Genomic DNA, 27,845 nt, shown 5'->3' with positions numbered 1-27,845 from the left:
GGCTGACATGAGGGGCTAATGAGGGGCTTATGGCTGACATGAGGGGCTAATGGGGGGCTTATGGGTGACATTGGGGGGCTTATGGCTGACATTGGGGGAGCTTATGGCTGACATTGGGGGAGCTTATGGCTGACATTGGGGGGGGCTTATGGCTGACATTGGGGGGGTTTATGGCTGACATTGGGGGGTTTATGGCTGACATTGGGGGGGGGTTTATGGCTGACATTGGGGGGGTTTATGGCTGACATTGGGGGGTTTTATGGCTGACATTGGGGGGGGGTTTATGGCTGACATTGGGGGCTGATAGATGGCTAAAGGTTTGGGGGTTGATCTGAGCCATTGGGGGTCTGATCTGAGGTCTGATTAACATTGGGGGTCTGATTGCTGGTCTGACCTGAGGTGTAATGAAAAATATATTTTTCTTATTGTTCTCCTCTAAAACCTAGGTGCATCTTATAGGCGAAAAATACGGTACAATGCAGCAGAGACCAGTGCAGCAGAGACCATAGTCAGTTTATATAGTCATTATATAGTGTTATATATTTTAATATGCACCTTGTGTTTTGTTATGCGCGTGAATCAGTCAGCCCCGCCCACCCCCTAAGCCCCACCCCAGAACCCCCACCCCCTTCCCCCTCCCCACCCGGTCCTTGGGAAAATTGTCTTGCATGAAACTGGTCCTTGGTGCAAAAAAGGTTGGGGACCACTGCTCTAAAGCACTCTTTGCACGGGCCATTTGTAAAGGTTTCGCCAATCATCTAATGAACAAGAAAATGCTTTTGCTGTCACTTAGAGAGGGCCTGCCACCACAAAACGCAGTGCAATCTGCGGGCAGCATTTTATAGAGCAGGAGGAGCTGATCAGCTTGATGTATAGTTTTATGGGAAAATATTCTGCAAAACTTGTAAGTTATACTTTTATATCTCTGCAATTTATGACGTCATTGTTCACAGGGGAGGTGTTATCAGTGTCTGACACCTATCAATGTATACACACTTACACAGAAAATACTATCAATTTCTAGTAACACCTCCCATGTGAACAATGAAGAAGAGAAAAAGAAGAGATGTAAATGTATAAATTACAAGCTTTACAGAATCCATTCCCACAAAACTATATATCAATTTGCTCAGCTCCTCCTGCTCTATAACATCCTGCTTGCAGATAACACTGCATTTTGGGCAGTAGATAATGCTGTGTACTGCTGCCCAGAAACAATAATTCTCTATAAGGATGAGCGATGTCCCCCATACAGAGGAGACAATTGCTACATGTAAATGCAGCTCTCACTTCCTCTGACAAGCAGGCAGTTATTTGGAATCAATGGTTCATTCCCAATAACTGCCTGTTGTGTTGGCCCATGTAAAGGGTCTTTTACTCCGGAGAGGTCTGACTGTCAGTAGTAAGCACAGTACGGATTCCAAATGAAAGCTAGCAGATTAATTAAACTGAAACAGATGCATGTTACATCTCCATTTTCCATTAGTGTTTCTATTCTATTTGTGTTTTTCTATTAGGTTATAGATAGTTGTTTTATTAGATACAATGCAAACAGCTTTGTTACATATATTTAGATTCACTATAATTCCATGTGACAGTCAGAGCTATTTACATATATATATGCATTCAAGGCTGCATCTCACCTCACTGTCGGGGCAGCAGTTTGTGGTGGGGCACAGGAGTCTATAGTTCCCACCCCCGCTGTTTAGCCTCACAGGATGCATGCCACTAGGCCTAAAGCCTATGAGGTAGTAGAACAGAATCCTTTGATGAGTCTAATGTGATCACGATACCTGAGATTGGGGGTAGGAGGTCATGGTGTTGTCATCATGACCGCCGGCGCCGGGATGTGGCCACCCAGGACACAAGCTGGAAAAGGCCTGTGGCCTATATCACAGATGGCAATGGATGGGAGTCAAATTTATATTTTAATGTTTTTTAAGTATATATGTGGGCACTACAGGCTGAAGCACTATGGGGGTGGGGTCATTACAGGCTGAAGAAATACAGAGAGGGCATTACAGGATGAAGAACGACAGGGGGGCATTACAGGCTGGAGCACTGTAGGCAGACATTACAGGATGGAGCACTACAAGGGGGGTATATGAGGCTTGAGAACTACAGGGGGATTTTGGTCTGGAGCATTACAGGGGGGCATTATAATACAGGGGGCACTAAAGAAGTCAATATAATACAGGGTACACTACAGGAGAAATTATACATATAGGCATTACAAGGGGGCATTATACATACTGGCACTGCAAGGGGCATTATAATACAGGGAGACTACAGGAGAGTTATAACAGCAGGTGGGCATTATAAATACTGGGGGCACTACAGGAGCATTGAAGGGCACATTATACTGGGAGCACTTAAGGGGGGCAGTATAACTTCTGGAGCTACTACAGGGGGCATTATAAATACTTGGGCCATTATAGTGGGCATCATAACTACTGGGGCACTAAAGGGGGCCTGATTACTACTCTAAAGAGGTGACTTATAGAGGGGCCTTGTTACTGTTGTAAATAATAGAAATTAAATAGAATGCCCTATGGTTGCATTTATAATAATGCGGGAACGGTGGGGGGTATTATTGGGCACAATATGGATGGCATTAATACTAATGGGGACACTCTTGGAGAGCAGTATTGCTCTTGGTAGCACTGTAAAGGGCATTATTACTATTGATAGCAGTCAGGGAGCACTATTGCTATGGGGGACTATTTGTATGGGACTATTATTTTAGCAGTATAACGTTTGGGGACGTTGGGGAGCACAGCGCGCACAGCATTGGGGGTTGCAACATGAGGACACAGTTGGGGCATCAGGAGGGGAGGATGAAGGAAAATTGAAAAACCTAAAATGTTTGTCTGCCACACTCTTTACCAACGAGATGCAACATTTAAAAAAGTTATCAGTAGTCTGGTGTGAATAGAGAAGATGAGGAAAGAGAACATCTACATCACAGGATAAATCACTTAATGTAATAGGTATGTGGTACTGTATTCTTCTATATGTTTTGTAGCGCTGCAAGTAATGTCCACCCAGTTTTGTCTTTAACAGTAGGGCTAGGGGAGGGGTTGCCTTGGGAATTTGGCATGGAGGGGATGTGCCATTTAAATTTTTGAATTTTCGCCTCAAGCATCAGAAAATCTAGGTGCACCCCTGTATGCATTCCAATAAAATGAATAATAATATACAACATTATACTTGTTACTTTACTTATTGCTTGACTTACTTTATCTGAACTCCAAGTGTTAGGAATATTTGGTCTTTGTTGGTCAACGCAAACAACTTTCTTCATGTCCTCAAAACTCGGATCATGTGGAACCATGTCATAGAATGGAGGCCTGTAGTCTTCCACCATACCTAAACCAGCCACAATACAGGAACAGAGGAAAAATATTTACATACAAGTATTAGGAGGTAGAACTAATAACTAAGGTACAACTAAGAACCATTGCAGCTGTTTATTACACAAGTGATTCATATCCTAAAAAATTTAGTTTTGCCAGTGAAATTTAAGTATAACTGTCGTATTTTTTATTTACTAGTTTATTAGAGCTAGGCATATACACCTGAGTTAGTCTGTCAATGATTGTCAAAAGATCTGTAATTACCTTATAATAACAGCTTTCATTAATGTCCCCTGTCCCTTTCCACTGGTTCCTTAAAAGACTGTTGCTATGGCTTGTCTGTCTTCCCGTTAGTATAAACAGAAGACAGAGGGGCATTGCATGCCTGCATTAGGCTTCAGAGTGATAAGAAACCTCAGTGAAAACTGTGGTATCTGAACAAACTAAAGATTGTTTTATGCATAATTCTGCAGCAGCAGTAACATATGCTGAAAGTGATTTTTTGATGAAAACATGACAGTTACACTTTAACAGTGTTGGGGCTGCTGCTTAGTAACAAAGCATGTATCTCGTTGTTGACATGTTTGGATGTCCACGGGTTGATTTCTAGCTGCCAGGGAGAGGAAGATGGTGATGAAAATGTATGCAGAACTATGGTTTCCTAGATTTGACTAAATTAGCTTGGTTCTAACAGGATAAACACCTTTCTAAATGCAGCCTCATTTCAGCCTTACAAGTATATAAGGTAAAGTGAGAGACCTAAGTCAGTGTTTTTGAGACATTTCCCTATTGCTGGAGATCTTTGAATTTAATGTAGGTTGATCCTTCTAGAGGTAAGAATTCTCCAGTTCTATATAATTTTTGAAAGCAAGCAGCTATGGAAGACAATTAGGAGCAAAATATTGAATGAAAACCTATCAGGAAAATTATTTTAGCCCACAGTAGGTGCAATGTAATACAAATAATGAGAATAATAATTTAAAGAGTGCCTAAGCTTTCAAAGCATTTTGCATTAATCAATAGTACAGTGTTTGTGTATATGAGGAATAAAACTATTTTGGGCCACTATATGACTTGTATCTGGCAGTTTTCACCTGTGCACACTGAATGTCTAGTTTGTAGTTCTAGATCTGGTGGAAGGAGACTAGCTCATACCCACGGCACACAGAAAGTAGAAGAGAATCTGCTTCCTAAAGCCACACTCACAGCAGTCCCGGGATCATGGAGGACATTACAGAGAAGTACTGGCCTGTATGGTTGCGAATAAAGCACTTGTGCTGTCTCACTCAGCTCCTGCTCACTCCTCCCCCTTCCCTCCCCATAGACATATATTGACATGTGTAATATCATCCACCTGTGGAGCTGATCTCTCCTGGATGGGTTTAAGACGTTTTTCAAAGCAAAAAGAAATTAGCAAGGGGTAGGGTCAGGATGGGGGTAAACAGCTGCTAACATGAGAACTAGACATTTCTCTCTGGTAAGACATATTTTATTATAGTTTATTATGGTTGTTTGTACTATTGATTTATGTAAGGTTGTGTGAAAAGTTAGTGACCATTTAAAAATGCCACACGGATGTACAGTACATAGCCTGTAACAATCAACTGGCATTGACAACCCTTTAAAAGGAATGGATAACCTATATTATTTTATACTGATTAAAATATAAACCTGTAGTCTAGAGACGACTCATTGACTTCTATGGGGGAGTGTTCTAGGTATGTTCTGTGGTCTGTGCAGAGGTTATTTTGTGGAAAAGGGAGTAGCTGTATCACCTATTGGCCTCTTTCACACAGTCAGTGTTTTGGTCAGAGATTTTCATCAGTTATTGTGAGCCAAAGCCAGAAACGGGTGCAAATCTTTCCCTACTATATCTCTTTGAAGTCTCAACACCTGGATTTGACTCACAATCATTGATGGAAATCACTGATCAAACGCTGACCTAACACTGACTGTGTGAAAGAGGATTGAAAGGAGGATTTCACGTTAACTACTGTATGTATAGGTGATGAGGACTGAAAGTGATTTCTATAGAATAGAAAGTGTCAGCATATTATTAGGTTTAGTGGCCAGTGTGAAAACTGCAGGAATTTAAGGTTTTTGTTCTTTTGATAGTAACATGGAAAACATAACCAAAAATCATCAAAAGATGGTCAGTAATTTATTTAAGGGGTATTCCCATCTTAGACAATGGGGGCATATCGCTAGGATATGCCCCCATTGTCTGATAGGTGCGGGTCCCAAGCGCTAATCCCCGCCTCTCCCATAGAAGTGAATGGGAGCGTGCCGCGCATGCGCCGCCCATGCTCCCATTCATTTCTATGGGGCAGACGGCAATAGCCGAGCCAGCGCTCTGCTATTTTCGGCGGCCCCATAGAAATTAATGGAGGACGGTTGTGCATGCGCAGTGCGCTCTCCTTCACTTTCGGGGCTCCGTTCTCGATATAGGTGTGGGTCCCAGCAGTGGGACCCGCACCTATAAGACAATGGGGGCATATCCTAGCGATATGCCCCCATTGTCTGAGATGAGAAAACCCCTTTAAGGGACTTGTGACTATTTTAGTCCAAAACAAGTCGCAAGTCCCTTACTTAGTTGCATGGGTGGTTATACGACGTGTTCGGCTATTGGGTGGGATGGAGGCAGAGAAGAGGGGTGTCAGGGTGCATGTTGAGGCTGAGACTCCGGCCCCTGGCAAATTGGCTAACATTTATGCCTTTAAACTGGCGGAAATGTTGATGAAAAACTATGCTAGGGCTGGCATAGCTTTTCTACAAGGCGCGAGGGCTGCCACAGATGCGCCTAATGTATGATGAGGCGCACGACTCATCATAAATTAGATGATTCTGAAAAGAAGGGAATGCAAATGAGCTCTTAGCAAGCTCTGCCTCTAATGCGACCAAATGTAAGGCAGATATCCTATAAGTAAATGTTCAATAGGCCTTGAGACTTTATTTGGATAATAATTAAGCCAGCACCTAATTTGCAGACTGGTGTTTAGGAGTGATTGGCCCTCATCAGTGCAGAGCAGAGAGTACTTGCTTAAATGGGTGAGAGGCCTAAGTCAGGATTTGTGGGGTTCTCTCTCTCCTTGGGGACAGCACCTTAATCTGTGTGCACCTTAATGAGCTTGCTAAGAGCTCATTTGCATCCCTTTCTTCCCAGAATTCCAGAGAAGCGTGTTCTCCCCAAGGAGAGATAGTACCCCCCAAATCATGATTCTTGGAGGCAGCGCAAGACTGAAACTAAGACCGGTGTAAACAGGGGCGGGATGGCCATAGACCTTACAGGGAAATTTCCTGGTGGGCCGATGCCCAAGGGGCTGTCTGAGCCCTCTTCACGTCCGGCCAGTGGATGTTTTTGGGGATTTATTTTGCCACTATTTTGTGATGGACTGTAGTATTTGGCTCTGTTGGGGGTGGTATAATGTGCCACAATATGGTATTGCTAACCCTGCCTTCCATCAACGTGGACCTGACTACGAAATGGGGCCACTTTTAGTATTTTTTCCAGGGCCACTTTAAGTTCCCAGTCCGCCCCCGGTCTTAGTAAATGTGCTCCAATCCCTTTAACTACATATATAGTCCTATCCTCCAGCTCAGGGCCGGTACAAGGCAGGGGCCGAAGGAGCGGGTGCCCTGGGCGCTACCATTTGCGGACAGGAGGGGGGCGCAGGTGAAGTGCCAGCCACGGCCCCCCCTACATCATGCTGTGCCCCCTCAACTAAAATGACCCCCCCCCCCCCCCCCAAGTGAGCAGCCGCCGCCGGGCACAGGGAGATGAGCGCTTCCATTGCGCTCATCTCCATTGTAAACTGTCTGTGCCAGCGGAGGTGCAGGGGAGGGAGAGGCGTGTCCCTTCCCTTTCCTCTGATAGGCTGCAGGCAGGCACCGAAGTGGAGGAGAGGCCCCGCCCCCTAATTACTCCTGTTTACCTTTCTAAAGCTAAAGGACCTTTGATGATGTCATCACAGGTCCTGTAAGGGAACTGCACAGTGTAAAGTGTAGTTCCCAGGTTAGAACAGTGCATCTGCCAGGACCTGTGATGACATCATCTTCAACATCACAGGTCCTGCAGAATCTAGCAAAGGAACTGCACCAAAAATGGTGTAGTTCCTAGGTTTCAAAGGTACATCTGCCAGGACCTGTGATGACATCATCACAGGTCCTTCAACCCCTAACAGCAAGTATTAAAAGTTCACAAGCAGCTCTGTATTGATCCATACAGACTGGAATGGAGAGGTAAGAGGAGGTCCTCCACTTTTCATCATTTACCCCCCCCCCCCCTCCATGCCCTGTTTTTACTCATTGCTCACTCATGTATACTACTTCAGACAGTTACCACTACCTCATGTACCTCACAGTGACTATAATGCATAACTGACCACATATTTCTATAAACACTGCATCTACAGTATTATACCTTCTATGTGTCACATCAATACACTGCTCTGTATATATATATATATATATATATATATATATACACACACTGCATATATTACACAGTATTATACATGCAATATGTACAGATATATAGTATATACCGCAGTGCACTGATATGTGAGGTATGAGGTATAATAGATGCTGTGTGTACAGATATCAGTACACTTCTGTATATACTATATATGTGAGGTACGAGGTATAATAGATGCAGTGTGTACAGATATATAGTATATACAGCAGTGTACTGATATCTGAGGTACGAGGTGTCAATACACTGCTGTATTTACTATATACCTGTACACACTGCATCTATTATACCTCGTACCTCACATATTACACTACTGTATATACTGTATACACTGCATATATTATACCCCGTACCTCACATATCAGTACACTGCTGTATATACTATATACCTGTACACACTGCATCTATTATACCCTGTACCTCACATATCAGAACACTAGGGAATATACTATATACCTGTACACACTGCATCTATTATACCGCGTACCTCACATAACTGTACACTGCTGTATATAATATACATCTGCATCTATTATACCTCTTTTGTGTGCCAGGGCTGTTTTGTAATCCCATTCCGGCCCTGATGGCATAAATTAAAAACGCAGCAGCAAGAATAGTTCATGGAACAAAGGGAGGGGCTATAAAAGGGGAATGGGGGCCCAATTTAGATTCCTGCTATGGGGCCCAGTGATTTTTATGTACGCCCCTGGCTGCAGGCACTAGGCCGGCAGCCTATCAGAGGCCGGCGCAATGATGTCATCGTGCCGCCTGAGCCTTACATTACAGCGTGGGACACAGGAAGAGGCTGCATCGCATCGCTGACACTTAGGTAAGTATAAGTGGTTTTTTTTTGTTTTTTTTTACAATAGTGTTACTGGCACATTGGGGGGGCTTATTACAAAACTGGCACATGATGATGGGGGGGACTTTATACTGGCACATGATGATGGGGGGGAACTTTATAGTGTCTGTGACTTTCAAAGTCCCACAGTCCTTTGTTCTATTGCTTTAAGTATATTCTTGTTTTGAAACAACATTGATTCTTTCTTAAAAACGGGGGGGGGGCGCAGTTTGCCATCTTCGCCCTGGGCACCAAATGGCCTTGTCCCAGCCCTGCTCCAGCTAATAATGACGCAATTGCTACTCATAAGTGCACACATATATTCTCTTCATGTGGTTTCTTTTTTATCGTTATTTGGCTCTCTTCTCTTCCTTCTGCTATTAACACCCACCAGCCATTGCACATTCATTACTATTGGAAGAATTCTGTGGGTGAATGTCAGACTCTGTATCAGTGTTGGGACTGAACTGCAAAGCTGAAATAGACTCTGTGTCAAAACTGAACCCCTGGCAAGGTCTATTCTCCACATCACAACATGCATTCTGTGCTCCAGTGACACTCTTTTCTGGTGGAAATTGTCCTGCATTCAGATTTATGGCAGGAGGCTGCAGGAAACATGGCAGTGCTCCAAGCTCCTCTGATGCCGCTAGTTTCCTAATCAGTGTTGAATAAACAGAGTGCTGATTGAATGTAATGGCTGCTTTAATCAGGGACCTGGGTGCTGACACCAGATTACAGTGTTTATAATTTACAGCTAATCCTTTGTGAAAAACACAACCAGTTGAAATCAAAGGGCTGATTAGCAGGCCCGCCGTGTGCGTTTTGTTCCAATGGAAGCATCAAGTTTTGCCCTGTCGGATTATTTTAGCTAAAGCAATTCATTGTCGTGTGTAATGAGAAATAGTTCACTTGTGTGGAAGTGTGAAAGAGATATACAGGTCTTTGCAAGCTGCCACATATTTGAAACCGGGGATTAGTGGCACGGCTATGAATGCTTTACGAGATGTAGCAGATTTACGCTTAATACTGTATTAACACATTACAATTACAGATGGGCAAACTGATTCAGAATCGGGATTAGTGCAAAGTTTGCTGATTTGCACAATACAACCTAATCTGCTGGCCGAATAAAGGTAATTATTATCAGTACCAAAATTTCCACTTTAATTCATAAATGCGCTGAGGTACCGTATATTAAAAGGTAACAAACAGGGGGCAAAGACATGGACAAATTTATAAGAGTGAATTAAGCCAGGTTTACACACAGTTTGTTCTGGATGTGTTAATGCTGTGATTTAAAAAATTTTTTTTTTAACGCAGACACTAATAGGCTGATTTAATATTACCATCTTTAATTTAGATAGTTTAGGCTACTTTCACACTAGCGCTTTAGTTTTCCGGTATTGAGATCCGTCATAGGGGCTTAATACCGGAAAAAAATACGCTTCAGTTTTGTCCCCATTCATTGTCAATGAGGACAAAATTGAACTGAACAGAACGGAATGCTCCAAAATGCACATTACTGCCTCCCCCAGCCCCATCTGACATATAGTCCCATGTAAATAACATCACTCGCTCCCACAGCCGCCTCCAACATACAGTCCCATGTAAATAACATCACCCTGCCCCAGCCCCCTCCAACATTCAGTCCCATGTAAATAACATCACTCCCTCCAACAGCCGCCATCAATATACAGTCCCATGTAAATAACATGACCCCCTCCCAAGCCACCTCCAACACACAGTTCCATGTAAATAACATCCCTCCCTTCAGCCCTAACATACAGTCCAGTTAAATAACCACAATAACCAGCATTGCTCTGCCTCTCCCTTCACTTAACTCTCCTCATGTAGCAGACATCAACACAGTTTCTTCCCCCAGGACTTCTTCTCTTCACTGCCGTCCTCCCCTGAACTGGTCACATGATGGTGACATCATCGCAGGTTCTTCTCAACCACTGCCTGTTTTACTGGTCACATGATCTGTGATGTCACCACAGGTCCTTCAGCTCTTCCAGTGCATTAGATTCAATTGTATTGCCGTCCTCAGCAATACAGTTGTATCTAGCTGACAGGGAGGACATTTGGGGCCTGGGACAAAACATCAGGGGCCCAGGCCCCTGCTCTCTCTCCCGATTTCCCTTTGCTACGGCTATAAACTAGCACCGGTGGCTGTAGGTGTCCACTTGACAAATACAGGCTTTTGGTTTTGCCTGCCCTGTGTTATCATGATGGGTGTCTTAACATGTTCTCCCTCACCTGCAACAGGATGTGTGAAACTTTAGTTGCTGGTCACCTTCACTGACTGTAGCGCCATAGCTCTGAAAAATATCCACGCACCTTCAGTCTCCCTGGAGCAGAGTTCCTCACAGTTGAGCTGATTCTGTGGCCCTAAGACCCTTGGAGTGGGAGCAGATATTCACACTTCCTCACTAGCTTAGCTAGCTCTCTCTAGAACTCCCCCTTGTGGCAGGAAGTAGTACAAGCCCACTCATACCAAAAGGGAAAGAATTGTATTGTAAGTTCCATTCCTATTGCCAACCATACCTTATCATTGCTGACATACATAACATTACAACATAAGATATAAATAACATTACAGTACATAGAACACGTGCAAAAACCCCCAAGTCTGAGATACTGCACATATATGTGCTAAATAATATTCTGAGATTGGAAGAATGATCAGCTTGGTTTTTCCTCCAGAAACAGTGCCACATCTGTCCATGGGCGGTGTCAGGTACTGCAGATCAGCCCTATTCACAGCTCAGCTAAAATAGCAGACACATTTGAAGGACAGATATGACCCTGTTTCTGGGGGGGGGAAAGCAGTCCAATATTTCTAATCCCAGACAAACCTTATAATATGTAATCTTAAGAAAATAAAGATTAGTTTACATGCTGTATATAAAAGATTGGGTCTGATAGTAATAGGTAAATGTGGAAAGTTATTCTTGAAATCATTTTCCTTTCTGCACCGCATGGTGCTGTGATTAGTATATGGAGCTACATTTAGCCTTTATCTAAATGTAGAAACTGTACTTAGTATGGACAAAAAGCAGGATTTAATGTTTCTAATATGATGCAACACTTTGCCCCCTAGTGGTTTTAATTATAAATACTCTTTTTTTTATATTAGGAGTAAAAAAATAAAAAAAAATTACAAGTGAACCATTAAGATGAGATCTTAACAGAGGTACTGGGGAGTCTTAGTCTTATCCCTTAACATAATGTAAAAACAATGCCCCATCATGGGCATTATATAGTGACATTTATAAAGTCACATTCCTGACCACAGCAGCTCACAGATCTGCTCACATTTTTAAATTTGCACTGAAAAAAATAAATCTCAATTTCTCAACTCATCCATAATGGGGCCTACACTGTACCTCCGTAGGCCTCAGATTTTGCAGACATATGCAGTGTTTTTCTGGTCAAGTTGCATATGGATCTGAAACAAATTGTGGCAAGCTTGAGGCTTTTTTCTCTACAACCTTTGTCATATACGCCTGACAGTATTACACAGCCTCATGCACATGGTTTATCGCAGGGGTGTATCTATCACGAGGCAAACAAGGCATTTGCCTAGGGCGGCACTTTCCAATGGGGCGGCAAAATGCCTTGTTTGCTTAGTGATAGTTACACAATATGCTAAATATTTTTTTTGCCCCTTGTCCGATCCTTCACTATGCGAGCGGCATCGCCGGCGCCGCATAGTAAAAGAGTTGAAAGACTTACTTCCTCCTCCTCCTGACTTCCTCCCGACCTCCCCTGCCTTTTGCGTCCGCGCGTTGCCGTCGTGACGTCACACAGAGGTGGAGTCACGGGCCGGCAACGCTAGGGTGAGCCTTATCTCCTCCAAGTGCAGAACGGATCCTGCACACGGTCTGTCACGAGGGTATCAAGAGCCACGTCTGACTCCGTTATACCCGGGGTCAGGAGGTCGCAGCGGGTGGCTGCGCGCTCTATATCTAAAGATCACGTTGTTTCTTAGTGATTGTTTTCTGTGTTTGCCTTGCTATCCTTTTTGTCTCTCTCAGGGATCCGTAGCTTCTCCTCCTCAGCTGTTTCTTGTCTGCCACTCCCAACCTCCTTATATTCTCCCCTCACACTTCTCTAGTTGCCAGTTATAGAGCTTCCTGCCTGGACATCTATACTGACCCACTGGAGTTGTGAATCCTGGTTGTCGTTCCAGAGTGCTACCCTCCGGATCCCTGTTGGGCTTCTTGTTGTCTCCTGTTGTCGCCCACCTGGGATTATATGTTGAGTTTGTATTGTCTGTCCTTCCCTTGGTGTTTTCCTTTAGAGCTAGTGGTGCGGACTAGTGTTCCCACCGCCCTGTTCACTATCTAGGGCTCAGCTTAGGAAAAGCCAGGGCTTTAGGCACGTGATCGGCGTACGGGTGAGGAACCCGTCTAGGGACGTCAGGGCAGCCAGGTGCCAGCCGCTAGGTGAGTCAGGGGTCACCACCTTCCCTCTCACTTGGGCAGGGCCTTCCTTGTTCCCTCCCTCTGTGTCACGTATGTGATAGTCACGCCGACCGTGATACGGTCACCGTGAACACTGAGGCCAGGCCCCGGCCACCAATGCACTGATCCCTGAGCTTGCTGTCTTCAAAAACTTTGGCCTTGACAGGAAGGGGTGGGTCAAATTTATATTAGGGGGGTGCCCGAGTTTAGTCTCGCCTAGGGCAGCACAAAACCAAGATACACCACTGGGTTTATAATGTTTTTACTTAGGCGTCATGCACACAACCGTCAGCATTTTGCGGTCTGTAAACCACGGATCCGCAAAATACAGAAGTGGTCCGTGTGCCATCTGCATTTTTTGCAGACCCATTGATTTCAATGCAAGGAAGGCATCTTTGTGCCCCACACAGTAGTTATTCCACCTTAATGCACCCTTCACAGTAGAATGCTTTCTTAGTTCCCACACACACTAGGATTCTCCCTTAGTGCCCCTTCACAATAGTGATGCCCCTCTAATGCCCCCACACATTAGAATGTCCCCTTAGTGCCCCTATACTGTAGTTATGCACCATTTTGTGCACTATATAGTAGTTTTTCCACCTTTGTGCCCCCACACAGCAATATGCTCCCTTAATGCTCACACACAGTGGTTACATAGGCATGCACACAGGCACACCCTAATCAAGCCTGCTGGCCAGCGAATACTAATAAGCGCTTCCATTTTGGAAGCGCTCATTAGTCCCGGAGGACCAGGAAGCGGTGAACGCTATGTACTTACCGCTTCCTGGTCCTCAGCTGTCGGCTGCGCACAGCGTGAGGCGATTTGTGACGTCACGCTGTGCGCGCCAGTTCAGAGCACAGCTGACAGCAGGAGGAAGAGGATCGCAGGCGGCGGCGTCCAGGAGCAGAGAGGTAAGTTGTTTTTTATTTGATAAAAAATTAGGCTGCTGGGGGCATAATGGAGGCTAATGAGAGGCATAATGGGGTCTAATGAGGCATAACGGGGTCTAATGAGGCATAACCGGGGCTAATGAGAGGCATAATGAGGGTTAATGAGGCATAAGGGCTGATAATAGGGGCTAATGGCATAAAGGCTAAATATATATATATATACATACATACACATACATACATACATATACACACACGCGCGCGGTGCACTCTCCTACTCAGCCCAGCAGGTGTGATGACGTCACTGCATCGCTCTGCTGCAGGGGAGGTGGCGAATGGTGGAGAAGGGAGCTAACGGCACCCTGCTTCATCATTGCATTCAACTCTAGGGACACAGATACAGTTAAAATTAGGACAGACTGACATACCGCTGGGTCCAGGACAGTTGGAAGGTGTAGTTACAAAATTCTGCATTCCTGCATCAACATGCTAAGTCTCCCTTAGGCCTCTTTCACAAGAGTGTGACGGATTAGGTCCGGATGCGTTCAGGGAAACTCGCACCATTTTGCAAGCAATTTCAGTCAGTTTTGTCTGCAATTGCGTTCAGTTGTTCAGTTTTTTCTGCGCGTGTGCAATGCGTTTTGATGCGTTTTTTAACGCGCGTGATAAAAAACTGAAGGTTTACAAACAACATCTCTTAGCAACCATCAGTAAAAAAAACGCATCGCACCCGCACTTGCTTGTGGATGCAATGCGTTTTTCACGCAGCCCCATTCACCTCTATGGCCTCTTTCAGACGGGCGTTGCCGGAAAATGTGCGGGTGCGTTGCGGGAACACGCGCGATTTTTCCGCGCGAGTGCAAAACATTGTAATGCGTTTTGCACTCGTGTGAGAAAAAAAGCGCATGTTTGGTACCCAAACCCGAACTTCTTCACAGAAGTTTGGGCTTGGGATCGGGGTTGTGTAGATTGTATTATTTTCCCTTATAACATGGTTATAAGGGAAAATAATAGCATTCTGAATACAGAATGCATAGTAAAATAGGGCTGGAGGGGTTAAAAAAATAATAATAATAATTTAACTCACCTTGATCGCGCAGCCCGGCATCTCCTTCTGTCTCCTTTGCTGAACAGGACCTGTGGTGACGTCACTCCGGTCATCACATGGTCCATCACATGATCCATCACCAAGGTAAAAGATCATGTGATGGATCATGTGATGACCGGAGTGACGTCACCACAGGTCCTGTTCAGCAAAGAAGGAGACAGACGAGATGCCGGCAGCGCGAGCAAGTGGATTAAGGTGAGTTAAATTTTTATTTTATTTTTTTTAACCCCTCCAGCGCTATTTTACTATGCATTCTGTATTCAGAATGCTATTATTTTCCCTTATAACCATGTTATAAGGGAAAATAATAATGATCGGGTCTCCATCCCGATCGTCTCCTAGCAACCGTGCGTGAAAATTGCACCGCATCCGCACTTGCTTGCGGATGCTTGCGATTTTCACGCAACCCCATTCACTTTTGTGGGGCCTGCGTTGCGTGAAAAAAACGCACAATATAGAGCTTGTTGCGATTTTCACGCAACGCACAAGTGATGCGTGAAAATCACCGCTCATGTGAACAGCCCCATAGAAATGAATGGGTCGGTATTCAGTGCGGGTGCAATGCGTTCAACTCACGCATCGCATCCGCGCAGAATACTCGCCCGTGTGAAAGGAGCCTATGGGGCCAGGGCTGCGTGAAAAACGCAGAATATAGAACATGCTGCGATTTTTATGCAACGCAGAACTGATGCGTGAAAAACAACGCTCATGTACACAGACCCATTAAAATTAATGGGTCAGGAATCAGTGCGGGTGCTATGCGTTCACGTCACGCATTGGACCCGCGCGGAAAACTCGCTCGCGTGAAAGGGGCCTTACACCACCCAAATTCCCAACCAGTTTTTCCCTTTCTTAAATTGTGAAGCAGGTACATAACTATATGGGGTGCAGAGACTGCAGTCTCACCCGGGCCATTTTGCAAACTGTGGAATACCAGTGTTTATTTTCTGTGCTGTAATATCACTGTGTCCATTATCTTTTAGATTTACCACTGTGTTTATTAGCCTTGTGCTATAGCATAATTACATAAAATATTCCCGTATTTGTATTGTGATATCACTGTGTGCTTATTACTTGTATTTTAATTCTGTATTTACTATGCCAGTTTTATGACATCACTGTGTTCCTTAGTTATTAGCTTTGACGTAATTGTCTTTATATTCTTCAACATTCCTTTGTGCATCATTGTTATATTGTGAATCACTGTAAGCAGTAAGCATTTTGTATGACTTCACAGTATTTATTATCCATGCGCTATGACATCACTATGTGTTATTGCTGTGTGCATCAGCCTAGAACTCTGACATCACAAAAGCTATTATTTCTGTGTTGTTACCTAATCTTGGTTGTTTACCGTGTACTGTGACTCCACCGGATTTATTCACTGTACTGTGACATCACTGTATGCATTGTGGCATCACTGTGTTCTGTGACACTATCATTTGCATTTTAATGGATGTATATACATAAGGAGGAGAGCCTGCATTTGCATCTGAAAAGTGGGACATAACATAGCCCGGTAGTACCTTTGTCGCAGGGATACCAGTACCAAAAATTGCATGTCAATTACAGATTTTTAATGAGGGCCTAAAGTGGTTGTCCGTTCAATTACATTAAAAAAGGCTCAGCATGGTGTAAAATAATAAAAGTAATAAAATAAGGGCTCATGAACACGGCCGTGTTTTGCGGTCTGCAAATCGCAGATCAGCAAAACACGGATACTAGCCGAGTGCATGACGCCATTTTTTTTTACTCCTGCAGAAATGTCCTTTCCTTGTCTGCATAACGGAAGAATAGGACATGCTCTATTTTGTTGCAGGGCTGCGGAATGGACTTTTGTGGCCCCATTGAGATAAATGGATCCGCATCTGATCTGCAAAAAACGCGGATTAGATATGGACTAAAACTACGGTTGTGTGCATGAGCCCTAAGCCATAATCGCCATCCCCCACTGTACTGACTGGAGCCGCGGGGGGCAATGTTTGATGTATTTCCGTTCCGCATTACGGACAAGGATAGGACTGTTCTATTAGGGGTCAGCTGTTCAGTTTCGCAAAATACGAAATGCACACGGATGTCATAGTTTTTTTTTTGCGGATCCGTTTTTTGTGGACTGCAGAATACATACGGTCGTGTGCATGAGCCCTTATCGGGAGGACTTTATTTTCTTTCTGTCGGTTGGCAGAAGTTCATCAAGCATTTGCATCTTCCAGCTCTTATTAACCCCTTCCTCTCCTGCATACAAAATATTCCATGATGTATAGCCCCAGAGATACATGTAGTATGTAATGCCCCCACCTTCTCCTTCTCTGTTGTCTAGAGATATAGCTATATATTTGTATGAATTTAGAAGTAGGGATGAATGAAGGAAAGGTGTCTGGACCACTTCCCCTGCTTCTCTAGGAGATCACTAGCACTGCGGGGACTAGGAGGGAGTAGGGAAGCTAATGAGCATGTCAGTCCACCTCTGAATGCAGGAGAAGGTGGACCAGAAGGATAAACAGCAGGGGGCGCTACCAAAGAGGAAAATGTAATGTACATAAAAAAGCATTTTATTGCATGTATATTGCAATAATATGTCATTTGAATTGTCCTATTCATTGCCTACTAATGCTTTTTTGGGATAACAAGACACAATTTGCTTTAGGGTTATTTTGATACCAAAATTTTGATTCGGTTTCGATACCATAAAAAAGTATTGCGATACTTGATACCATTCGATACTACACAAAAAAAATAAAAACGCCAAAAAAAGCCGCGTGCATTCCGTATTTAATGGAATGTCCCCATAATAGAACAGTCCTATCCTATTTTTTGGGGGGACAAGGTGACTAAAAAAAAATGGCGAATCGCGCTGTTTTTCTTTTTTCTTTTACGGCGTTCACCGCATAGGAGATTTTTTAAATATTTTAATAGTTTGGACTTTTCAGACGTGGCGATCTGTAATATGTTTATTTATTGTTTATACATTTTATATGTAAAATTGGGAAAGGGGGTGATTTATACTTAATATTTTGGTGTGTTTTTTTTTAAAACTTTTATTTTTTATTTTTACCTTTTTATTTAATAACTATTTCCCCCCTTAAGGGCTAGAACCTGGGATCTTTTAATCCCTTGTCCTATTCACCCTGATAGAGCTCTATCAGGGTGAATAGGATCTTACACTCTCCCTGCTGCACTGTGCATAGTACACACAGCAGCAGGAAGCTGACTATGGCAGCCAGGGCTTCAGTAGCGTCCTGACTGCCATGGTAACCGATCAGAGCCCCAGGATTACACTACTGGGGCTTCGATTAGAAGTTGCCACTGCCGCCAATGAGAGGAGGTGTGGGGACTCTGTGGCCAATGCCACCAATGATTTTAATACTGGGGGGTGGGGGGGAGGGGGCGCACTGTGCCACCAATGATTTTAACACTGGGGAGTAGGAAGGGGGAGGGTGAACTGTGCCACCAATGTTTTTAATACTGGAGGGGGGTGCACTGCGCCACCAATGATTAACGTTTAATACAAATATAGCCGGCGGCAGAAACATATTGCCGGCACCCGACCTCTATGACAGGGAGCTGCGATCAGCGGCAGTTAACCCCTCAGGTGCGGCACCTGAGGGGTTAATTGTCGCAGATCGCAGCACCCTGTCAGAGGTCGGGTGCCGGCAATGTGTTTCTGCCGCCTGTATTTGTAATGTATTAAACGCTAGTTATCATTGGTGGCGCAGTGTGCCCTCCCCTCCTAGTCGTTCCCATTGGTGGCAGCGGCACAGGGGGAGGGAGAGACTGCTTCCTTCTCCCCGTGCTGCTGAGGGAACATGGCCGCGCTGAGAGCAGTGCGATGCATGTTCTCTGATACTGAGCTGTGATACACAGCCTAGTATCGATAAAAGGCAAATCCCGGTATCGTATCGATACCGGGACAAAAGTATTGATTGGGTATGGAAAATTCGATACCCGAAACAACCCTAATTTGCTTTACATGTGTGTCACCTATCATCAGGAATGTCTTGAATACATGCCATCATCAATGTGTACTGACTTGTATGCTATATATTGAGACTTTCTCAAAAAACATACTTGAATCAAAGCTAGGGTGTACAGGTCTCCTGAGGAATCATCTCCCCCTAACTTCATGGGTAGGTTTATGGGATTCTATTGTCAGTAATATGAGGGCATTGTGTTTGCTTTTGCACTTTGCACTTTATCTCTGTTAGGAGGTTTGGGAAGCATACATTGATAGTGATTCACTGTGACTGCCAGTTTATTGTTTGTCATTTTTTACTTTTATATACAAGTTAGGTAGTTGCATACCACTTTTTGATATTTTCCCTTATTTTAGGGTTTTACATATATCTTACCTTTGTGTTGCACTACCTCTTTGTATTGCTACCTTGAGATTTAACACTAACAAGACAACTTCTGTTTTTTTTTTGTTTTTGTTTTTTATATATATATCTGTGTTATACTATTCCTCAGGAGTGATTCGTACCACATCTTTTGATGTACTTTTGTGTCTTTTTGTCATAGTTATGTATTTAATAAAATTACTGTTTATTTTAGCCTGTTTAGTCTCAGTTTGCTTTTTTAGGATTACTTTATGATGCTGAGCTGGCTTCTTTAGGGTCAGACAATTTTGCCCAACATTTATGTGGGGTTTTTCTTGTGTATGTTAACCTGTGCATGCTAGAATCAAAGCTGGTAGAATATCTATGAACATAAGAATATTGTATGTGTTCAGAACTCACCATTTATAATTGTTCTCCTACATATTTCCCATAATACCAATCCATATGCCCACACATCTGTCTGTTTGTAAGATTCAAATGAATCTGTGCGGATGGTTTCATCCAGGACTTCTGGTGCCATGTATCGTTTGGTGCCAACTCTTGGGTTGTTACCAATATCAAGGTAGTCACCATTCTGAGAATGCACCACTGCAAGACCTGAAAACAAGAGGTGGCACTTTTATTTTATTACATTGCATTAACTTATTTTGCAAAGGTAGGGTATAATCTCTATAAATAAGGCAGGATGGGTCTATTTACATGGCATTCACATATATATATATATATATATATACACGGAACAAAAATATAAACGCAACCCTTTCGGTTTTGCTCCCATTTTGCATGAGCTGAACTCAAAGCTCTGAAACATTTTCTACATACACAAAAGACCCATTACTCTCAAATATTGTTCACAAATCTGTCTAAATCTGTGTTAGTGAACACTTCTCCTTTGCCGAGATAATCCATCCCACCTCACAGATGTGGCATATCAAGGTGCTGATTAGACAGCATGAATATCGCACAGGTGTGCCTTAGACTGCCCACAATAAAGGTCCACTCTGAAATGTGCAGTTTGATCACACAGCACAATGCCACAGATGTCGCAACGTTTGAGGGAGCGTGCAATTGGCATGCTGACTGCAGGAATGTCTACCAGAGCTGTTGCCTGTGCAATGAATGTTCATTTCTCTACCATAAGCCGTCTCCAAGTGCGTTTAAGAGAATTTGGCAGTACATCCAACCGGGGCCTCACAAGCGCAGACCACGTGTAACCACACCAGCCCAGGACCTCCACATCCAGCATGTTCACCTCCATGATCGTCTGAGACCAGCCACCCGGACAGCTGCAGCAACAATCGGTTTGCATAACCAAAGACTTTCTGCACAAACTGTCAGAAACATTTTCAGGAAAGCTCATCGTCCTCATCGGGGTCTGGAACTGACTGTAGTTCGTCGTCGTAACCGACTTGAGTGGGCAAATGCTTACATTCGATGGCGTCTGGCAGGTTAGAGAGGCGTTCTGTTCACGGATGAGTCCTGTTTTTCACTGTTCAGGGCAGATGTAGTAGGGGAGAACACCAAAAGACAACAAGAAGGAAAGACACTAGGCCTCACCGCTAGGGAAGGAAAAGGGTCACCACCTATAAAACCCTGCTCCTGGCCCTAACTCCTATCCGTATTGGCACCTCTCGATGGTAGAGATGCCCATACACAGGAACCTAGAAAACCCTGGTGGCCCTCGGATGCCCTAATGTTAATGACAGGGCAGAGACTACCTGCTCCTTCCCTGGTGAAGGAACCAGCGTCTCGCTGAGCCCTAGTAAACAACAAAGGTGGGGGGAATACAAAATACAACAAACGGAACACTTAACTTCTGAGGCTGATGGATGATGGATGAACAGGACTTCAACTAGAACCACACTCCAGCTCTTCCAAAAACCAAATGAAGCTATCCAGAGCAAGGAGTGATGGGTAGAGTCAGACTAAATAGGGGGAGGTAAAGGTCACATGATCCACACCTGAACAGGAGGTGTGGACATACAAGCAACACACAGACAAAGTTAAACCAAAACCAAAAGAGACTGTCAGATCACTAATATGCAGATAATCTTTCAGACCTTCTAAAACCTGTCACCGGTGTGACAGGCAGACAACGTGTGTGGCGACGGGCGTCGTGTGGGTGAGCGGTTTGCTGATGTCAACGTTGTGGATCGAGTGGCCCATGGTGTTGTAGGGTTATGGTATGGGCACTGCCCCATATTGCAAGGATCTGTACACAATTCCTGGAAGCTGAAAACATTCCAGTTCTTGCATGGCCAGCATACTCACTGGACATGTCACCCATTGAGCATGTTTGGGATGCTCTGGATCGGCGTATACGACAGCGTGTTCCTGCCAAGATTCTGCAACTTTGCACAGCTATTGAAGAGGAGTGGACCAACATTCCAAAAGCCACAATCAACACCATGATCAACTCTATGCGACGGAGATGTGTTGCACTGCGTGAGGCAAATTGTGGCCACACCAGATACTGACTGGTTTTCTGACCCCTTTCCCAGTAAGGCGAAACTCTGCACATTTCAGAGTGATCTTTTATTGTGGGCAGTCTAAGGCACACCTGTGCAATATTCATGCTGTCTAATCAGCACCTTGATATGCCACACCTGTGAGGTGGGATGGATTTTCTCAGCAAAGAAGAAGTGCTCACTAACACAGATTTAGACAGATTTCAACAATATTTGAGAGTAATGGGTCTTTTGTGTATGTAGAAAATGTTTTAGATTTTTGAGTTCAGCTCATGCAAAATGGGAGCAAAACCGAAAGTGTTGTGTTTATATTTTTGTTCAGTTTGTATATACAGTGAGGAACAGAAGTATTTGAACACCCTGTGATTTTGCAAGTTCTGCCACTTAGAAATCATGGAGGGGTCTGAAATTCACATTGTAGGTGCATTCCCACTCTGAGAGACAGAATAAAAAAGAAAATTCAGAAAATCACATTGTATGATTTTTAAAGAATTTATTTATCTTGCAATCTTGCACTGCTGAACATAAGTATTTGAACACCTGAGAAACAGCAAGAATTCTGGCTCTCAAAGACCTGTTACTGTGCCTTTAAAAAGTCCACCTCTACTCCACTCATTAATCTAACTTAGTAGCACCTGTCTGAGCTCTTTAAAGACACCTGTCCAAACAAACGGAAACAACTAAGGAAAAATTTCAAATTGAGACAGAATACCAAAAATCCAAACTAACTAAATCATTTTTTGGGAAATGGAGACCATACATTTCGGCTTTTTTTTTCATTAGAGGAAAGGCGGGAGTTGGTGCGACCATTCCAACATACGGAATGGTTTTTGAAACTGAACCCATCAGATCCCTGGCACTCTTTGTTTTTATGATAGGAATACCATTAGTTTACTGAAGTTCTTTGAAATTTGCAATTTGAGAACCCCAAAGTGTCCTGATGTAAAGAGCGAGACATATTATATACACAGAAGAGGGAGGATAGGTAGCATGGATGGGGAGGGAGGGGGGAGGTCAATGTTCAATGTTTTATGAAACAGTTCATCAAAATGTTTATTATGATATTCATTAAAAAAATACAAGCTAATCAATAAAGTGTTCACAGATGTTGCATCATAATATGTACTAAAGGTTTTAACTTTACACTGTAATCGTCTATGTAGTGTACACGGATGTGAGAAAAATGTAACGAAAATTGTAATGAGCTAATGTAACAAACTTTTGGAAAAACAGAAATAAAAACAATTGGTTTAAAAAAAAAAGACACCTGTCCAAACCACAGTCAGTCAGACGCCAACTACTACCATGGGCAAGATCAAAGAGATGTCAAAAGACACCAGAGACAAAATTGTGGACCTCCACAAGGCTGGAAAGGGCTATGGGGCAATTGCCAAGCAGCTTGGTGAAAATAGATCAACTGTTGGAGCAATTGTTAGAAAATGGAAGAGGCTAAAGACGACTGTCAGTCTCCCTCGGACTGGGGCTCCATGCAAGATCTCACCTCGTGGGGTATCACTGATGTTAAGAAAGGTGAGGAATCAGCCCAGAACTACAAGGGAGGAGCTGGTCAATGACATGAAGAGAGCTGGGACCACAGTTTCAAAGGTCACTGTCGGTAGAACAGTACGCCGTCATGGTTTCAAATCATGCATTGCACGGAAGGTTCCCCTGCTCAAGTTATCACATGTCCAGACCCGTCTGAAGTTTGCCAATGACCATCTAGATCAGGGGTGGCCAACCTGTGGCTCTTGAGCCACATGAGGCTCTTTGCTTCTTCAAGTGAGGCTCTAGCTGTGGAGCCGGGAAGCAGTCAGGCGGCTCACTCTCCACCCCATGCTCAGATCTCTTTTCCTGATCAGGCACTGTTAGTACTTTGCAGCTCCAGCTCACTCTTCACTATGTCCTGATGCACACAGTGTGAGAACGTAGTATGTGGAGACATAGACTATGACCTGATGTTGTGCTCATCAGGTCACAGTGGAGAGCGTGTCAGACCTGCAGAATAGCAGGAGCCCAGTGCCTGATCAGGAGAGGGAAGATATTTTTTTTGAATTATAAAACTGAGCATGGGGTTCTGATCTTAGCATGGGAGGTTCTGATCTGAGCATGGGTGGGTCCTGATCTGGACAATGGAAGTCTGATATAAGCATGAGAGGAATGATCAGAGCATGAGGGTTCAGATTTGAGCATGGGGGGCATATCTAATCATGGGGGTCTTGTTTGAGCATGGGTTGGTCAGGTCTGATCATGGGGGGTCAGATCTGAGAAGGGGGGATATCTGAGCATGGGGGGGGGGGAGATCTGAGCACTGAGGGTCTGACACTGGGAGTCAGATTTGTGTTGCCTGATCATATTTTGGGGGTCTGATTTGGAGGTCTGATGAGGTTTGGGGATCTTATTGTGGGTCAGATTAGGATCTGATTTAGGGGTCTGATGAAAGATATATTTTTTGTTTTTTTCTCTGCTAATGAAAAATAAGAAAAAAATATTTTTAGCAGACCTCAGATCGGATGAAAAATATTTATTTTATCTTATTTTTCTTTGTTAAAACCTAGGTGCATCTTGTAGGGCAAAAAATACGGTGACTTGTGTTTAATTTTATAGCTTGTGGCTCCTGGTAGTCATATGTTGTTGTTTTTTGGCTTTTTGTGTATGTAAGTTTGGCCACCCCTGATCTAGATGATCCAGAGGAGGCATTGGAAAAAGTCATGTGGTCAGATGAGACCAAAGTAGAACTTTTTGGTCTAAACTTCACTCGTCGTGGAGGAAAAAGAAGGATGAGTTGCATCCCAAGAACACCATCCCTACTATGAAGCATGGGGGTGGTAACATCATGCTTTGGGGGTGCTTTTCCTGCGAAGGGGACAGGACGACTGCACTGTATTAAGGAGAGGATGAATGGGGCCATTTATTGTGAGATTTTGGGCAACAACCTCCTTCCCTCAGTCAGAGCATTGAAGATGGGTCGTGGCTGGGTCTTCCAACATGACAACGACCCAAAGCACACAGCCAGAATAACCAAGGAGTGGCTCCATAAGAAGCATATCAAGGTTCTGGAGTGGCCTAGCCAGTCTCCAGACCTAAATCCAATAGAACATTTTTGGAGGGAGCTGAAACTCCGTGTTGCTCAGCGACAGTCCCGAAACCTGACAGATCTAGAGGAGATCTGTGTGGAGTGGGCCAAAATCCCCGTTGCAGTGTGTGCAAACCTGGTCAAGAACTACAGGAAACGTTTGACCTCTGTAATTGCAAACAAAGGCTTCTGTACCAAGTATTAACATTGATTTTATCAGGTGTTCAATTACGTATGTTCAGCAGTGCAAGACAAATAAATTCTTTAAAAATCATACAATGTGATTTCCTGATTTTATTTTTTATTTTTTTTATTCTGTCTCTCAGAGTAGGAATGCACCTACAATGTGAATTTCAGACCCCTTCATGATTTCTAAGCAGGATAACTCGCAAAAGGGTGTTCAAATACTTCTGTTCCTCACTGTATATATATATAGTTGCAAGAAAAAGTATGTGAACCCTTTGGAATGATATGGATTTCTGCACAAATTGGTCATAAAATGTGATCTGATCTTCATCTAAGTCACAACAATAGACAATCACAGTCTGCTTAAACTAATAACACACAAAGAATTAAATGTTACCATGTTTTTATTAAACACACTGTGTAAACATTCACAATGCAGGTAGAAAAAGTATGTGAACCCCTAGACTAATGACATCTCCAAGAGCTAACTGGAGTGAGGTGTCAGGCAACTTGATGAGATGAGATTGGAGGTGTTGGTTACAGCTGCCCTGCCCTATAAAAAACACACATCAGTTCTGGGTTTGCTTTTCACAAGAAGCATTGCCTGATGTGAATGATGCCTCACACAAAAGAGCTCTCAGAAGACCTACGATTAAGAATTGTTGACTTGCATAAAGCTGGAAAGGGTTATAAAAGTATTCCCAAGGTAAGACAGTCCACGGTAAGACAAATTGTCTATAAGTGGAGAAAGTTCAGCACTGCTGCTACTCTCCCTAGGAGTGGCCGTCCTGTAAAGATGACTACAAGAGCACAGCGCAGACTGCTCAATGAGGTGAAGAAGAATCCTAGAGTGTCAGCTAAAGACTTACAAAAGTCTCTGGCATATGCTAACATCCCTGTTAGCGAATCTACGATACGTAAAACACTAAACAAGAATGGATTTCATGGGAGGATACCACAGAGGAAGCGTCTGCTGTCCAAAAAAAACATTGCTGCACGTTTACAGTTTGCACAAAAGCATCTGGATGTTCCACAGCAGTACTGGCAAAATAATCTGTGGACAGATGAAACCAAAGTTGAGTTGTTTGGAAGAAACACACAACACTATGTGTGGAGAAAAAGAGGCACAGCACACCAACATCAAAACCTCATCCCAACTGTGAAGTATGGTGGTGGGGGCATTATGGTTTGGGGATGCTTTGCTGCGTCAGGGCCTGGACGGATTGCTATCGTCGAAGGAAAAATGAATTCCCAAGTTTATCAAGACATTTTGCAGGAGAACTTAAGGCCATCTGTCCACCAGCTGAAGCTCAACAGAAGATGGGTGTTGCAACAGGACAAAGACCCAAAGCATAGAAGTAAATCAACAACAGAGTGGCTTAAACAGAAGAAAATACACCTTCTGGAGTGACCCAGTCAGAGTCCTGACCTCAACCCGATTGAGATGCTGTGGCATGACCTCAAGAAAGCGATTCACACCAGACATCCCAAGAATATTGCTGAACTGAAATAGTTCTGTAAAGAGGAATGGTCAAGAATTACTCCTGACCGTTGTGCACGTCTGATCTGCAACTACAGGAAACGTTTGGTTGAAGTTATTGCTGCCAAAGGAGGTTCAACCAGTTATTAAATCCAAGGGTTCACATACTTTTTCCACCTGCACTGTGAATGTTTACATGGGGTGTTCAATAAAAACATGGTAACATTTAATTCTTTGTGTGTTATTAGTTTAAGCAGACTATGATTGTCTATTGTTGTGACTTAGATGAAGATCAGATCACATTTTATGACCAATTTGTGCAGAAATCCATATCATTCCAAAGGGTTCACATACTTTTTCTTGCAACTGTATATATATATATATATATATATATATATACACACATATATAATAATGTAAGTGGCAAAACCACTTGCTCTATTAAGCCTCGTTCACATTTCCGTGTCCATTTGTGAAAAAAAAAATTCAGTCCGTGTTTCAGCCGTGAAGGATTCGTGTGTCTGTTTTTTGCCCTCCGTGTGTCATCCGTATTCCACAAACACTGCTCAGATGAAAATTTAAAGTGTTTTCCAAGATTGTTTTTTTACTGATGACCTATCCTCTGGATAGGTCATCAGTACCTGATCAGTGGGGACCGACATCTGGGAACCCTGCGGATCAGCTGTTTTAGCGCCGTACATTGTATAGTTGCTGCGCTTGTTATTGCAGTTCAGCACCAGTGCCTTTTCCTAGGCCAGTAAAAACATGTGATCGATGAACGTGTCGTCACTGCCTTGGGAAAAGCAAAGAGAAGGCCAATCAGATACTGATGACCTATCCAGAGGATAGATCATCAGTAAAAAAAAAAAAATCCTTTTAATATCCAGAGCATCTCCTTTCAGTCTTCAGTGAAAAACAGATCAAACATGGATGCCATCATGGACCAAAGCAGTGGTGCATGTCTCTGTGATTCTTTCACTGAAACACAGTCAGTAAAAAAAAATACTGATGTGTGAACAAACACATTAAAATCAATTGGTGCACGTGCTGTCCACAGGAGGTCAAATAGGCAGCTTCTTGCAAACTCACTGGGGGAGATTTATCAAAACTGATTTAAAGCAGAACTGGCTTAGTTGCCTATAGCAACCAATCAGGTTCCACCTTT

General features: G+C 43.5%; 1 protein-coding gene across 2 annotated transcripts in view; it reads right to left on the bottom strand.

Moving 5' to 3' along the window:
• ACVRL1 (activin A receptor like type 1) overlaps positions 1–27,845 on the bottom strand; it is a 113,411-nt gene that overhangs the window by 24,266 nt on the left and 61,300 nt on the right. For both annotated transcript variants that reach the window (XM_040425468.1, XM_040425467.1), the window contains 2 exons: positions 19,873–20,070; positions 3,239–3,369 (listed from right to left, as the gene is read on the bottom strand). In XM_040425468.1, the coding sequence (XP_040281402.1) occupies positions 3,239–3,369; positions 19,873–20,070 (329 nt within the window). The remainder of the gene's footprint in view (positions 1–3,238; positions 3,370–19,872; positions 20,071–27,845) is intronic.

This window comes from Bufo bufo, chromosome 3, assembly GCF_905171765.1.
Source record: "Bufo bufo chromosome 3, aBufBuf1.1, whole genome shotgun sequence".
Classification (NCBI taxonomy): domain Eukaryota; kingdom Metazoa; phylum Chordata; class Amphibia; order Anura; family Bufonidae; genus Bufo; species Bufo bufo.
Note: the sequence above shows the minus strand (reverse complement) of the source record. Positions and strands in the feature narration are given on the sequence as shown.